The following is a 16147-nucleotide window of genomic DNA, read 5'->3' on the forward strand; positions in this document are numbered from 1 at the left end:
CTTAGAGAAGTCTTAAGCAACTTAGCAAGACCCTTTCTCTAAATAAAATTTAAAAAGGGTTGGGGATGTGGCTCAATGGTTAACCACCCCTGGATTCAATCCCTGGTACCAAAAAAAGAATCAAGAATTTTAGATCTTTTTAGTGTTTTGATCTTTTCACTACTCTCCACATGTCACTTCAGAATAATCCCCGATGAATAATAAATTGTCCTGAGCTTTATTTGTGAAGATAGTTGGAGCCCCCAGAATTGGTTCATTCCACCAGTGACTTTGACTTTCACCAAGGTCTCTGGAAAAGTCCCTAGTCTTCCACGGAACCTGTGCTGCTTCAGATGTTCTCTCTCTGGGGATGGGAGGAAAGGTGACACTTGGTGAGCTCTTGCATGCCGGCTGTTGTGGACATGGCCATGCACTGAGGAGATCGTGGGGCTGTGGGGCTGTGGAATCTCCCTTCCCAGATGCCCTTCCTGCTCGTCAACCACTGAGCTCACTGCTTGGAACTCAGAGTGCTCATGAGTTTTAAATGAGCCAATTAATGTCTGTAAAGTGCATGTCACAGTACCTGGCACATGAAAGTTCTAGAAAGAGAAGCTGACACCCTCATCCTCTCCTTCAGTTCTCAGGACCGTGCTGTGAGCGGGTGTCCTTATCCATTTCAGTGCAAAGAGAACTGTCTTGTGCACTTGATTTCCAGCATATCTGAAAGGAAATTAGAAAATCTACCCTTTGTGGTTGTTGGAAAATAAAAGAAATAATTACAGACCTGGCTGGTGGTTGGGCCACAAAACTGAGTTTTGTTGGAGAGACAGTGATGAGCAAGCAGCAGACCCTCTCCTCCTGGTGGGCTCCCTGGGCTTTGCATCCTGCCTTACCTCAGGAACCATCATGCAGGGTGCACACCAGATCTCTGGTGGATGTTCTTCACCATGGCTGTGCACGGTCATCGGCAGGCAGGCAGCTTTGAGCCCCAGGAGTTGCCTTTAGGACCACTTCGCTTCCCTCAGTCGGGCCTCTGTGCCAGCAGGAGAAACTGATGCCATCGCTGCTGTAAGGCAGTAAATGCTGCTGTCATTTCACCACAATGGCTCCCGGCAACCAGGCCCACCTCCCAGCACTCCAGATGTTCTCCCAGTGTGTACTTGGATGTGTGGCTGGTGAATTCCCAGCCCACGAACTCAAATAGAGACCACAGGCAATTCCTTCTGACTAAGGTGTTTCCAGCCATGAATTGGAAGAGGCTGCACAGGAGATAAGCAAGTCCACTGAATGTTCTTCTGTTGCTCTCCTTCCCCCTCCGTGGTTCTCGAGTTTACTCACTCATAAGACACTCCAGGAGAGTCCCCAACATGCCAGGTCTTACACAGCCTCTGGGGATGACATGCTTGTTCCCAGCTGTTGGTTTTGGAAATATTTCAAGAAGTCCTGCTTTTTGTGGTTGAGAATGATCCAAAGGACTGTGACAATGAAAATATAGCATTTGTGTCTTTTGATGCCTCTAGTCAGTTACACGTCTGGATGATTTTCCATTTGGTATCTTAGGAAATTTTACTCTGTCCGTATACTGGTTAACACATCCTCATCTCTATACCATTGCGGGACTGGGGACACCAGTGTCCTGACAGTGGAAGCTCCTCCAGACCCTCAGGGAGCTATTCTGCCTCTCCTATACCATTATAAAAATGTCAGTGTAGTAAGTCACCCCAAAGGAGAATGGCTACATGGAGCATGGGTTAAATGGAATCTCCTAAGTTGAAAATAGATGGATGTGGTTTTTCTGACTTAGGATTGGTGCAATTTCTTCTTTGACATGTTAAGTTTCTACATATAATTAGTGAAAAGGATATCTCTATTCTTTAGAAATAGAAAAGGATCCGTGCATAAAAAGAGAGTCTAGGCATCCTTCTATGCCTGGCACAAAAACATTCATCCACTCGACACAGCTATGACCTTCCTATTAGGAAAATAAAATTCTTTTTAAGCTGAGATCCTTAACAGTTGATGTCCATTGGGCACAGATGAAGTTAGCTAATCCTTACATATAAATTCATACATCTTTAGGTAAACTGAGTTAATTTGCTTATAATATGGTTGGGAACTGGTTTTTACTTTTATAATTTTTGTGAAATGATCCCTTATATGTTCCCTCAGTTTTATCTTCTATCTTTGAAAAAAACTTCTTAGTCAAAAAGTGTAAAAATTGGGGCTGGGGCTGTAGCCCAGTGGTAAAGTGCTTGCCTCTCATGTGTGAGGCAGTGGGTTCAATCCTCAGCACCACATAAAAATAAATACACTGTGTGTTCATCTACAACTAAATAAATATATTTTTAAAGTGCAAAAATCATTTTGTGCTCCTACTTTGAGCTTTCCTTAATGATACTTAATATCCTAAACAATGAAGTTTCTAGCTTAAGAGAGAGACATTGCAAGGACTGCTGCAAGACAGTGTTCATTCATTTTCACAATGTATTATCCTTCTTGTTTCTTCTACAAAGTTTCTTTGCCCTGCCTTGGAATTAAAATTTATTTCCTAGCAGATCCTGTCAGCTCTGTGAACACAGGCTGTGTTTTTTACACACAGAGTTATCCAAAATTATTACTGTTCGGGGCAGAACAACTCACTGAACTATCAAATATATCTGTCTCTCTGCACAGTGAATATTTGACATAAACTTTCAGAATTGGACGAAAATGTAAAGGAGGTCACACCGACTTTCAAACTTCTCAACAGCAGTGTTTTCCCAGAGAGTTCCTATTCATAGCAACTTGCTGTGGAAAGGAAAAGCTAAATCCAAAAAGAAAGAATGTGAGCACAAACTCTATTTCAGCACTATGCTAAGAGATCACAGGGGGAATTTCAATACTAGTCATTAATCCCACCTTAGAAGATACCGAAATACTTGAATTGCTAAGAATCGGAAGTTGCCCTCCGTCCCCAAGGCCCACGGTGGGTGGTTCCGATTCCATTCTGATCACCTTGTTGGGCCCTAACCAAGAGCTCCTCAAAGCCTAAGCCTCCACATTGATCAACGCTGGCTTTCTGTGACCTGGAAACTTCATTGTAAGAAAGAATTCTCAATACTTAAGTATCGGCACAAGAAAATAAAATAAGAGGAACTGTGGCCAAGAAACTTAGGACAAAATGCTAACAAAATATCAACACCACCTGCTCTTCACATTCAGGATGAAAGAAGATCTGAGATTTGTTGAAACGCTGTTTGGGTTTGGATTTTCTGGGAAAAAGGATTTATTTTAAGGAATAACTTTTGCTTCTGATTATCCAAGTAATAACATTCACTTCAATAATTCGGAGGTGCCAACTGGATCCAGGTGTGATGCCCTCATAAGGAAATTGAAGGGGACCAAGCCAGGATGTCACACATCAGGAATTCTGCCATCCACATGTGCAGAGCAGGTTGTTGCTGGGTCGGGGGAGATTTTGTGTGCAGAAATTTCATTCCCACATCGACATTTGCAATCTGCTTTATCCCTGGAAACTACCTCTTGAACAGTCCAAGATTTCACCCCTGGCCCTTCATCCCATTTCCAATGACAGCTTATCTTGGATTGTGCTGATCAGATGAATAAAGGAACAGAAGTCCAGTAGGTTTGCCCAGAAACATAATAAGGTGGAGCTAGCAGCATCCCTTGACACCTAATAGGAAACCCTTTAAATCTAAGAAGGAAAGAAAGCATCAAATGTTTGCACTTTCTCTCTAAGGATCATGAAGAGCCGTCTGTTGGACCACTTAACCCTCACCCTCAGGTCTCCACCAGCCATCCACACGTCAGGGTCTAGTCTCCTGGCTTCTGGAGGCCCCGCCCTCCCCGGCCTAGCCTGGTCATGCTCTGCCCTCTGTGCCCAGGGCAGTCTGCCCAGGATCCCTCTCTTAGGGGTTGCATCCTGCTTCTGCCAGGCTCCGGCCCTGGCTCCACCTCTGCAGGGTTCGAGGGCCTCACATGGTGATGGTGGCTCTTGCACGAGGCTGGAAACCCTGCTCCAGGAGACAAGATCCCAGACAAATCCTGGTTGCAGGTGGAGAGGAGACAATCTCTGAGCTGGGAGGTGGCCAGAGGACAGGCAACAAGTGTTGTTCTTCGTTCCCAGATAGGAGGTTTGGAGCAGAAAGAGTTATAAAGCGTGTCACAGGGAAGGATGTTTCAGTGGGCGATGCATTTGGCAGAGGAGAGGACTCAGGAAGATCCCTGCAGCAGCCATTGAAGCAAACACTTGGCCACACCACTGGGCAGGAGCACAGGACAGGTGGACCTTCAGCACCAGAAGGCAGCACAGGGCTATGGAGAGAGGCAGCTTTGGACAGTCCACAACCAACGAGCCGTGTCGGGCCACCTCTTTACCACCTGGCTTCCTGGTCTGGAAGCTAGGTGGAGTCATTCAGATCTCCAGGGGTCTGGTGAGCATCAGCACTGACTATAGCCCCAACAGAGAAGACCCTAGAAAAGATGGCACATGCTGAGAGTTCCTCCTCATCTGGCCATAGTTTCCTATTTTACTATGTACTTATTTATGCAGAAAGCATAAGCTGTGGAAAGGGTTTTAAATGACATTTAGTCCTTTTTAAAAAGTGTATGTGTGTGTGTGTCCTTTACCTGTAGATGGCAATACTGCCTATATGTCACCTACCCCAGAGGCACGCTGTCATTTCTTGTGGCCTATACCACTGCCCTGCCTGGTGTTATTGCCTTTCAAGCACTTTTGTAAAGCCCAGGTGTGGGAGAGCCCCACCTCTCCCCCAGACAGTCTGGGTGACATTACTGGTTCTTGAAGGAAAAGATAATCAAAGTTAAATTTTTTTTTTAAAAGGCTGAGTTGTTATCACATCTGTTAACTCTGGCCAGATGCTCATTAATAACACTCTAGAAGCCAAAAATGAAAGATCAGGCTGCAGTTTGCTTCCAAAAATAAGGGCCAGGCTCGTGGAGAACATTGGCAGATGGGAAGCTGACCAGGAGGCTGAGGCCCCAGCACCATTTGAAGAGTGGGCAGCCTCAGGCGAGTTTCAGGAGCCCAAGCCCAGGGCTGCGTCCAGTTTCCTCTCCTGTGGCCGCGGCTCGGTTACTCAATGGGTCATTGTCCTCCAGATCACCTGGGATGTTTGTTGGATACACAGATGAGCTGGCTGCACCTCAGATCCACAGAATCAGACCCTCAGAGGGCAGCTCCCAAGGGAGCTTAAAACTCACAGAGGCGAGACTGGGGATTCAAGCGAGTGCTGTGTTGGAGACACAAGCACCTGCCAAATTTCACTAATCCTCCAAAAATTCCTGTCAATGAATTGTTATTACCACCACTGATGAGCAGGGGGCTGCCTGACTGCCCCTGCCCTGTGCAGGAGGTACCCCCATTTTCCAAAATAGGTAGAGGGGACAGCTCCTCGCCTCTGTCATCTGTCTGTACATCCAGCCCCACCACCAGACATCCCTCGGACAGACGGCTGAGGATTTGGCTTCTGTTGGTTTTGATCTGGTATTGAAAGAACTACCCTCTGCATGGCATCCTGCTAGTGGAGGGCAGGTGGGCAGCTGGTTTGCTGGGGTTAGTGAAGCTCCCACTCAGCCACTTCTAGTTACTGGAATGTTGGGCAAGTCACCTCTATAAAATGGGGACAGCAGCAATTGAGCAAGAAGAGGCCAGTCGGGGTGGGAAGACAAGGAGGAGGTGCCCCAGCAGGAGGAGCCCAGCACTGTGGTCTCAACCTTGGCTGCTGTTTCAGTTGTCTGTGGAGCTTTGAAAATACTTCAGCTGGAGTCCCTTCCAGAGAATATGGTTTCATGGTCTGGTGAGGGGCCAGGTCAACACATAAAGCTCCTGGGACACTCCAGATGTCCCTAAATGCCTCTATATTAAAAACTTCTCAATATAACCACTTGTGATCAACCTTGACTGTATTCACATGTCCTGTTTACAAAACTTAAAGTCCACCAGTTCGTATGAAAGCAGTTGAACTGGCTGCCCATTCTCCCCGCACTCTAACCCTGTGTTGGAGTCTCGCCTTCTCTCTGCCCTGCATCTGCTTAAGCAGCAAGTCCTAGCCCTCTCCTTCAAAATCTATCCAAATGCAGTCACCCCCACCTCCCTGTCCTCCCTATCACCACCTGAGATCAAGCCACGAGTGTGTCTCACCCACAGTCACCTCGGGACCGTGCCCTGTTTCAGCCTTGGTCTGTCCTTAACCAGAGCAGCGTCCTTTTAAAAGAAGATCAAGGCCTGGGGTGTGGCTCAGTGGTGGTGCATCTGCTCACCATGGGCAAGGCCCTGCACAGATCCAAGTACCTCAAAAATAAATAAGAGAAAAATCAGAGGGACTCATCCTTGGCCTCTCCCAGGTCCTCTGATGACTGACATGAGCCCAGGTGATCTGGCCCCATGGCCCCTGCACCTCACCTCCTCCCCTCTGGCTGTTCAGACTTCAGGTCCTCAGATGGGCTGAGCAAGCCCACCTCCCGGTTCCCAGCTGCAGGGCTCTTCCTCCTGAGAGGTGAGATGAGCTCTGTGCCTGTCCGCGGAAGTGACTCAAACCCAAGTCAAGGGACGTTTCCCAGGGCGTTGACCAGTGTTGAGGTCCTGAGAGGCCAGGAAAGGCGGAGGAGCTGCCTGCAAGGCAGGGGAGGCAGAAGAACAGACAGAAAGGCAGTGCTAGAACCCGTCACAATCCCAGACAGAACAGAGGACAGCCAAGTTCAAGAACCCACAGTTCAGTCAGCCATGCCACAGCAGCATCAGTGGCCTGGTTCTGAAAACTGCCCTGTGGCAATGTCATGTGTGAACACGGCGACACCTTAAGTGTATAAACACCACCTCGAACTCCAGCAAGGAGGTCGCTTAAATGACAAGCATGCTTCCCAAATGAGTGAGCAGGAAGCAGCTTCTCTCTCAGCCCCCAAGGAGCTAAGTAACCAAGATCAGGGTGCGCGTGTGTATGAGTGTGTGCGTGCGTGTGTATGTGTGTGCATGTCTGATTGCGCGTGCACGTGTGTGCAGCAGGCAGTTTTCTTTCCTTGTTCATGTTCCATCAGCCGTTTTCCTGCTCCGCGGCGGGTGTACTCCGGGAGCCAAGGGGTTTTCAAAGCATGTGTTTCCTGGTGACTCAAGAGGTTCCATCAGAAGACACCATCTCAGCTCCACAGCTGTGTGTGTGCCCCCTCTGCGTCTATAGGTTAGAAATAACAAGTGTCAGTTTAGTAAAACAATCTTGTAACACCCACTAATTGGAGATTTCATGGTGAAATAGTCACACCCCTTCCCAGGTCTCAGGAAGGCATGTCCTCATTAGAGGCAGAAAGGTGATTAATTGTCACAGAGGGTTTTTTTGAGAATCATATTAACTAATGAACCGCCTTAGCTCTTCTGGGGCTTGGGGGTGGGTAGAGAATAAAGCCACAGTGGCACAGCCCCCTTCTCCGTCCAGAAGCTGCACTCCAGCCTTCTCCAGCAGGAGGGTGGAACCCTTCCTGGGCAGGTAGTGGCCTGCCCACCCTATTATCCAGCCCTCCTCACCAGAGGCCTGGCCACCAGGGAAGAGGACCTTCCCCAGCTCTTCTCCAGGGGGGCCCTGGGCAGGGTGGGTGCCCTGGACAGGAGAAACATCTCCATCATCTGGAGACCAGAAAACCGAAGAGGGTTGAGGAGAGCTCTCCTCTGTTGTGTTCATGGAAATCATCCCCATGTCTGACGGCTCAGGACAGTGGGCAGGGCAATAAAATTCACCTCCCCGTGCTTACCAGCCACCTGCTAAGGCCACCTCTGTTCTAGGGCTGTGGGTGTCTGAGCTGTGCAAGGCAAAATTCCAGCCTCTGCTTCTCTCTAATAAAAATACAAAGTCTATAAACCACAGCTTTTAAACTAGCACAGAAAGTCTCGAAGGCCAGAGAGGCAGCCCACTTGAACAAAAGCAAGTCGGGGAAAGGAGGGACAAGCCCCAGGAAACACACACTTAGATTTACTGAACTAAGGAGGAGGTATGGAACCGTCACTGGAGACTCAGTCCTTGTCCCCCATGCCAATCCAAGAATGGGGACACGATTGAGAAAAAGGAAAAAGAAGTTTTACTGTTGTGTTAGCAAAGAGGGACACAGGAGACTCCTGTCCCAGAGCTGTGACTGTTCCTGTCAGGGAGCTTTGAAAGAGGGGCCTCAAAGGCTGTGTTCCAGGTGTACCCTGTCAGGGGTCGTCATCTTCTGGTGGTCCTGAGGGAGAGCCGTTTCTTACCTCTTCCAGAGCCGTCCTGAAGTTTGAGGTACTTCACTGCTGTGGTGGATATGTTCTCAAGGACAGATAACTCGGCCTAGGATGGCAGGAAGGGTAATCTTGCTTCCCCCAAGGGTAGGGAGGGGAGAAAGGAAGAAGAGAAGGGGGAAAAAACCAAGTCAGTTTCAAAATAAGTTGCAATGGCAGAGCAGTAAGGGTGCTTCAAAGCATGAAGTGGACCCTGTTACAGAACTTACTAGGTTTTCATTACTGTAACAAAATACCTAAGGAGGGCTTCATATGAAGAAAAGGAGGTTGATTTAGCTCACAGTTTTGCAGGGTCACTCCCAAGATCAGGTGGAGCTGGGTATAGGTGGGATGGCATGGGCTTGGGGTCTTATGAGGGCTGTGGATAGTGGCACCCCTGGGCAGGAGAGTGTATAGAAATACAAAAGCAATTCTATCTCAGACAGAAGCAGAGAAGGTGGGAGGGGCCAGGCTTGCTCCTTTTATAACAACCATCTCAGGAGAATTACTCAAGCGTCACAAGAGAGCAACCTCACATCCCCAGAGCTCTAAGGACCTCCCATGAGGTCCCCCCTCTTGAAAGTCCCACCACTGTCCTCAGCACCACCTGGGGACCAAGTTCCCAGAGCATGAACTTTTGGAGGAACATAACCATTCAAACCATCCCTGTAACTTAAGGTAAATAAATATGATATTCAGATCTTACTTTATATTAACAGTTTTAAATTTAACTGAAAAACAAAGATATTTAATATTTACTATGCCATTCTCTCATAATTCCTTGCTGCTTCAGCATAACATTTTCTTCTGAAACAGCACTCTTTCAGGCTCTATTTTTTCACGTAATGTGTGGAAACCAGGGCAGGGAGGGGTTTTTACAGGTTAACTTTGGAACAGAGCTGACCCTAGACATGGGCTTTCTTCAGTGAGAATGAAATCATTGTTAAAGGCTCTTGCAGAGAACGCCCTCCGAGATGTGCATAAAGTCTACTCTGAGCATCTGTCCTATTTAGTCTTCAAAATCATTTTGTACCATGGCTTCATACTTTCAAATCATAGCCCTATCAAAAACCAGTTATTTGCTGGGATAGTGGCTGTAATCCCAGCGGCTTGGGAGGCTAAGGCAGGAGGATCACGACTTTAAAGCCAATCTCAGCAAAAGTGAGGCACTAAGCAACTCAGTGAGACCCTGTCTCTACATAAAATACAAAACAGGGCTGGGGATGTGGCTCAGTGGTCGAGTGCCTTTGACCTCAATCTCTGGAACCCCCACCCCCAAAATCAATTATGAAAGGTAAGCTAAGTAATGAAAATTTATTTTCACAAAGTTTGAAATGAGAGACATTTTTCGGATTCAGTTTTCAAAAACACAGTTTTAGAGAATGGATTTCAGGTGACCATAACGCATGTAGGAAAGGGGACCAGATTATTCCTCAACAAAGCTTCCGTTTGGTCAGAACTGAGAGGAGCAAGTGACTGCTCAGGCACATGGCTATCTCTGGCTCAGGGGGTTGAGACTCACTGTTTCTCAACTTGGTGATGGATGGTGCGAACCTGTGCACACTCAGTAGAAGCCAGGATTCAGGCTGCTTAGTTTGGCAGTACTGGGGAGAACAAGGGCCCTGTGCATGCTGGGCATGCACTCTACCGCCAAGCTCTGTCCCCTGCTCCTGTAATTCAGATGTTGAAGTTTGATCTTTCCCTGGCCAGCAGTGTGCCGGCCATGCTCTCATGGTGGTGGCTCAGCCCCTGGAGAAACACCTAATCGCAAAGAAAAAGTGCTCTGCCCTGGACCATGCAGCTGAGCTGAGGTTTGGCAGGTCAGGTGCACTGAATGCCTTTTTGATATTTTCATGTTGTGCTGGATTTTTCAGGACATAACCCCATTGTAAGTCAAGGAGCACCTACACTTGATAATGTCCCTGCAGGAAAATACTCAGAATATCCAGTCGAGTTGTAACGTGGCAAGCAGAGCAGATGGAGCCCGGTCTTCGTGGCTCCATGGAGACAGGACTCTTTCTTTGAGAGAACGAGCAGTTTAAAAGCCTCTGCAGCAGCTGCAGGTCAAGTCAGCAGATTCATTCAGCAAACACTGACCTGATTTTGCCTGAAGACAGAAGAATAGCCGATTTGTGGCATTAATTACTGCATCCGTAGCTTGTCCCATTTTTTGCTCTTTAGCTCAAAGCAATTCCTGATGCATAAAAAAGTTAATGGACTTGGGTAGAGAGTCCAACAAAATGTGCCTCTTTGGTCCATGGCAACCTGCCCTTGCCAGGCCCGTCCATGGTGACACATGGTGACTTTCCCAGTGTGTTCTGCTCCTGAACAGTCTACAACCTTTTCATCAGAGTAAGCCACTTATTGAGGCTCTGCCTTTCATAAGCTCCTTGTCCACAAATTCTTGGACCCTTTCAAAACTCTCACCACACCACATAGCTGTGTGTGGTCCTTTATATCTACGTTCTTAATTGCTGCTCTAAAAAATACCACCAATAACTTAACTTGTCCTGAAAGTTCTCAATTTATTTATATTTTTAACATGCCAAGCCACAAAGATGCTGGTTATACTAACATCTGCAAATGCCTGTTTATACTCTGTACACAATTTCTGCAGAATTCCAAAGAGGCTCTTTTATGAACGAGTTTTCTGTAAAAAGGTTTTGACGCCCAGGCAATTTTTTCATTTAATAGACAGCCGCATTTCACAGCAGTGCGCTTATTTTATTCTCATTCAAAAAAAAAACAACAGCCATTTCTTCAGTCCATTAAGTCCTCAGATCCCATCCCTCCTGTGCACCACTCACGGCTGGCTTGATTGTAGTGCTTTAGGACATAGTTTTTCTATGCAGACGTTCTTTGTTTGGATGATCTTCTCCTCCACAGGAAGAAAGGGCTCTCATATTAGTTCATTAAATGCTTAGCTCTGCTTTTTAGATCCACAAGTTCATTTTCCTCTTAATTTTACAGTAAGAAAAATGGTGATCTACCTATGGTCTACGTTTCCTCTTTTGCTCCAGGTTCATGACTGCCAGTGTACAAGATTTGTACACTGATTTCGGTGTCGGGAAAACGATGGGAAGACATAATGGGGGCTCCGATGGGGAGCATGCCAGCATCGTGGGGACACAGATCCTCTGCTGTCCAGAGACGCTGGGAATCAAAAGCTTAAGAAAAGTCTCCTAAGTATTTAAACCTTGGTGACTCACTCAAGGTTTATTAAAATGCCAAGTGGGTCACTCCATCTAGTCAAGCCTTGCAACTGAGTGTGGTTTCTGGCTGCCCATTTGCAACCTCTGGGGCTGCAGAGTTTAGTGGCAAAATCATTTTATACCCTACCTTTGTTTGGGTCCCCTGAGGACCAAGGGGAAAAGGTGTGATCAGGACAACACACTTCTGTGGAGCATCGTGATTAAGGGGGGGGATCTTCTAATGGGGCCTGTGGGTGATGACAGCGTTCTGAAGCCAGGTGTGTCTGGGTGGCCTGGCTAACTCACATACGAGGGTTCCCCATCTGGAAACGTGGACAGTAAGCCTGCCTTGTGAGTGTGTCAAAATGATCAGAAAAGCATCTCCTAGCACACGGCCTGGTGTTTGAAAGGTGTTCTGTGCTGGTAGCAATGACCACTGTTATGAAATGTAAAAAGCTCACAGCAGTTCCCACAGGTCGCCAAGCACAGCCCCTCTGCCCCTTGGCTGCCAGCACACTCCAGGGCACTCCCAACTGGTCTTGCCCAAGCCCTGGCCTCTATCTGAAATGCCCGCCCCTTCCTTCTTCATCCAGTTAGCTCCTGTGAGACTCCACCAAGGTGCCACCATCTAAGAGGCTTCTCTGAGAGCCATCTGTCTAGGTAGAGCACTCCCTTCCTCTGCCGCCCCAGGACTGTCAGTGGGGGCATTGTGAACCTCCACCTCCTGGATGGAGGGGGCAGACTGGTGTGGCTGAGCCTGCTCAGAGGCGTCTGCCTCTCTCGCTTTACACATGCATGATGGCTCTGCCTCCTGCCCTGTCCTGCCCTGCCCCCCCCCCCACGCTCACCCCTGCTGTACCTCTGCCCCACCCAAGCCAGGGGAGAGTTCCATTCAGGAGGAGCAAGTCATACAGAGAAGGTGCAGAGCGACCCCTTCTGGGCCGTGCAAGTGAAAACCGGAAAGACATCAGAGGGGTTCCTTCAGAAAGCCAACAGGGAAGACAGAGCCCCTCATTGGAGGTAAAGCAGGGCAGATGCGTAATCCAAGGTCTCACCTTCACCTTCAGGTGGCTTTGAGCCAAGCAGAAGCAAGAATGGTGTGTGGCCAGGGTGGGCGTGACAGGAGGGTTCTTGTACAGTGGCAGTCATGAACCTGGAGCAAAAGAGGAAACGTCATTGAGGACAGGGCTGCCATGAGCACCTGGGGTGAAGAAAAGGACCCCCTCCCCCGGGGCTTGCAGGTCCCTCTGACACCCAGTGAGAGGAGAGATCAGACAGCAGTCCACATGCACCTGCATGCGCCCTCACCCCGGCACCCTGAGAACTCCCCGTGCAACTCCTCCCCGAGATAGCCCCGCCATGGGGTTTCCTCTCATGTACACTATTAGAAATTATTAGGAATAATGTGCCAATATTTAATCTTTTCTAGGAACATGGGTGACATTTGGAGGTCAGATTTCAGATGAGGTAAGTTAATTTTCGCATCTACTATGCTGATGAAAGGAAAATGCAGAGGGCCGTGCAATGAGAAGCCTGCTCCTGGGACCCCGACATTTTACAGGGATGATGCTCAGAGCCCAGGAAATGGTGAAGACTCAATTTCATCTTGCTTCTTGTGTGTACATTTAGCCTATTAATAGTCCTTGAGATTGTCAATCTATTAAACAAGCAGGCTCAACAGAAAGTGAGACAGTTTAGAATTAATATTAGTTTATGAAAAGACTTCACTGCTGTCGTTGCGTGTGTTTGTTTTATTGACTTATTCCTTTCCTGTTTCAACTAGGGTGACCCGTTGGCCCCAGTCGGCACACGAGTTTCTCAGTTTTAGCACTGAAAGATCACATCACAGAAAGGCTCTCGGTCCTAAGCAAACCAGGCAATTGGTCACCCTGGTGTGGGCAAGATAACCAACCTCTCTGTCCATTCTACAGAGAATGGGACAGTGATGCTGCCCTGGAAGTCCACGGAAAGGACTAGCACATCATGCCCATCAGACGCTTGCTTAACCTCTGACTGGTAGGGAATGGCACTCAGGCCAAGGGCAGCTATAGGAATTGTATTTACTGTAAAGTTCCTTTAGCTCATCATTTACACATTCAGAACAGTGCTTACCAAGGTGATGTTATTATCATTGGCTTCAGGGCATGAGGTATGCAGGCACTGAGTGGCAAAAATTCCTCCTGAGTTCAACACCTTAGTGTGTTTCTGGTCCTTCCTTACCTACCTGCAACAACATTGAGGAGTCAGGATAGTATATACCTGTAAGAACACTGAGGAGTGGGGATAGTCTATACCTGCAGAACCAACAAGGAGTCAGGATAGTTACATACCTGCAGGACCACTGAGGAGTCAGGATAGTATATACCTGAACAACACCAACGAGTCAGGATAGTATATACTTGCAGAACCATCAAGGAGTCAAGATAGATATAACTGCAGGATCACTGAGGAATCAGGATAGTATATATCTGCAAGAACACTGAGGATTGGGAGATAGTATATACCTGAACAACACCAGGATAGTATATACCTGCAGGATAGTATATACCTGCAGAACCAGCAAAGAGTCAAGACTACTGAGGAGTCGGGATAGTATATATCCGCAAGAACACTAAGGAGTGGGGAATAGTATATGTACACCTGCAGGGCCATCAAAGAATCAGAGATAGTGTATCTGAGTGGATACACTCAGTGGGACCAGGTCCCACTCTGCATTGACTAACTTGAGTTACTAACTTTTACATTTACCAACAGCTGTCACTAGATGCCCCTTCTCAGCAGGATCTGGTTAGGTTTAATGAGAGTGTCTCAAAGTGCTTAGGCAGCCACCTGGCCAAAAGAAGCCCTTTGCAGAGGCAGTTTTACATCCATGTTGTTCCTAAGGAGGAGCTTGGGGAACAGGGACCTCTCCCCACAGCTCCCAAAGTCACTAGTGTAATTTAACAGATCTGGGGCGTCTCAGCTGCACATTCTTATCTGACTACCAGCTCCCAGTACTGGGCTCAGATCTCCATGGAGGGCTTGAATCATGGGGTCCCTAGGAAGTGGGCTCTAAGTTAGCAATGACCTACAGGACAGCTGCCTAAATGTTCTGGGGACCCACTCAGGGCAGGGGAGGAAGCAGGATGGGGGAAGGACAGAGGGGATGGACCGACAGTGGCTAGCCAACCCCACGAGCTGAGCCAGTCAGCAGAGTGGTCCCAGGTTGAAGCGAGAGGACTGGGCCTTTACGTCCCTGTACCAACAGGCAAGTGGACGGAGGCTGACTGGAAGCAGGCCTGACCTTGGGCAAGGTGGCTCACACCTAGTACAATTTTGAGAGAAGGCTGACCATTGAAGCGCTCCAGCATCAGGGGATGATCCTGTCTTTCCTGAAGGAGGGCCAGAGGACACATGGCAGAGTCTGCTGCAGGTCCCAGGGTGGCAGCGAGCAGGGAGGGAGGCCTGAAGTTGGCAACCGGCTGTCTCCAGTCTCTGCTGTCCCCTTCACAGGGCCTGCTCTCTGCTGCCAGGGCTCCGGCTCTCCAGGCCAGGGTGTGCAGGGTGAGCCCAGGGCTGAGGTCTTCAGACGCTGTGGCTGGGAAGTCCCTCCACATCACTAGGCCAAGAATTCTCATTCTTATCTTAAAATTCCTCCTTAGATAAGTCATACACTTCCCAATAATCCACCATACATCAGGTGATACAAGGGTAACACAGACAGCAAGCGCGGTAATTTCTAAAACAGTCATAATGGGAAAAAACATAGTTGTTAACTTCTAACCTCTAGTCATGGTAAGTACAGTGACAAGTTACAACCAGTAGTAGCACATTTGTTGCTGTTGTGCTAAAGGATCTGCACGGATTCCACTTTGCTAGCATAACAATCTTCCTATAGGCCAATTTTCAAAACAACAGAAAAACAGTTTATCTTGGAAATGCTGATGAAGCAACTGGAGCCCACCTTCAAAAGCCAAAATGGAAAAATCAGTTGTAATCATCCCTAGATGCGAAATTCCTCCAACGACTGATCAGCAAAATGGCCCCTCTCGACTGTGGGGTGCCACCTCACCTCTGCAGCTGTCCCAAAGCTGTGTCTAGCTGTCCCTCTGCTCCCCTGTGCCATTGCCACTGTGGTCAGTGGCACAGAGGACGCAGGAGCTCCAGATGTCCTGCAGGCTGGGCGGTGGGGAGCTGACCCCGAGTCAGACATGGCTCCTTCTCTCCGTGTCCACTCAGTAGGCTTCGCAGGCTGCCTGGGGCTTGGCTGAACTTGGGTGTGGGAGTTTGATTAGTCATGCCCCTGTCAGACCTTTGGTTCATCAGCCAATTCCACTGAGCCTCCAGGGAGAAAGTCACAAGATTTCAGATCAGGAGGCATCAGCTGCCAAAAGCTATGGGCTCCGAGAGAGCAGTTGAGGACTGGAGTTGACAGTGGTGCATGTGACCCTCTTTGTCAGAGATCAGACCACAGAGATGTTGTGGTACCAGGTCTGTCCAGCAGAGGGGGAAGCACAGATGTGCCGACCTGGCTGTGCTCCCAGCCCGCTTGAGGATACTGCCCACTCTACCTCTGAGGGCTGTCCCCCACATTGCCCATGCCTGGGGCTGCTTTTATTCTCTTTCCAACTGAGAATGACAGGTGGTGGGTGAGACGCCAGGGTGCTCCTAATGAAGGGTCTCAAGCTGCTTCTCAGGTTTGGAAAACACTGGGCGCTTCTCACTGGCCTCTGTGTCCCCTTGC

General features: G+C 48.3%; 1 protein-coding gene and 1 long non-coding RNA gene across 4 annotated transcripts in view; one reads left to right on the plus strand and one right to left on the minus strand.

The window, feature by feature from the left end:
- Positions 1-16147, plus strand: part of Kcnab1 (potassium voltage-gated channel subfamily A regulatory beta subunit 1) — a 308966-nt gene that overhangs the window by 223391 nt on the left and 69428 nt on the right. For both annotated transcript variants that reach the window (XM_046431730.2, XM_046431731.2), the window contains exon 3: positions 12854-12891. In XM_046431730.2, coding sequence (XP_046287686.1) covers positions 12854-12891 — 38 coding nt within the window. The remainder of the gene's footprint in view (positions 1-12853; positions 12892-16147) is intronic.
- LOC124084430 (uncharacterized) lies at positions 3221-15868 on the minus strand. Of its 2 annotated transcripts, XR_009225631.1 has the most exons (5): positions 13537-15868; positions 12480-12577; positions 8228-8325; positions 6404-7169; positions 3221-6292 (listed from the first exon to the last, which is right to left on the minus strand). It is a non-coding gene; the product is annotated as an uncharacterized LOC124084430 (long non-coding RNA). The 2 variants fall into 2 exon arrangements; XR_009225630.1 differs by having other exon boundaries at positions 3221-7169; positions 13537-15867.

The sequence above is a fragment of the Marmota monax genome, unplaced genomic scaffold, assembly GCF_021218885.2.
Source record: "Marmota monax isolate L192 unplaced genomic scaffold, Marmota_monax_Labrador192_F-V1.1 WCK01_AAM20220418_F8-fsc00022, whole genome shotgun sequence".
Classification (NCBI taxonomy): domain Eukaryota; kingdom Metazoa; phylum Chordata; class Mammalia; order Rodentia; family Sciuridae; genus Marmota; species Marmota monax.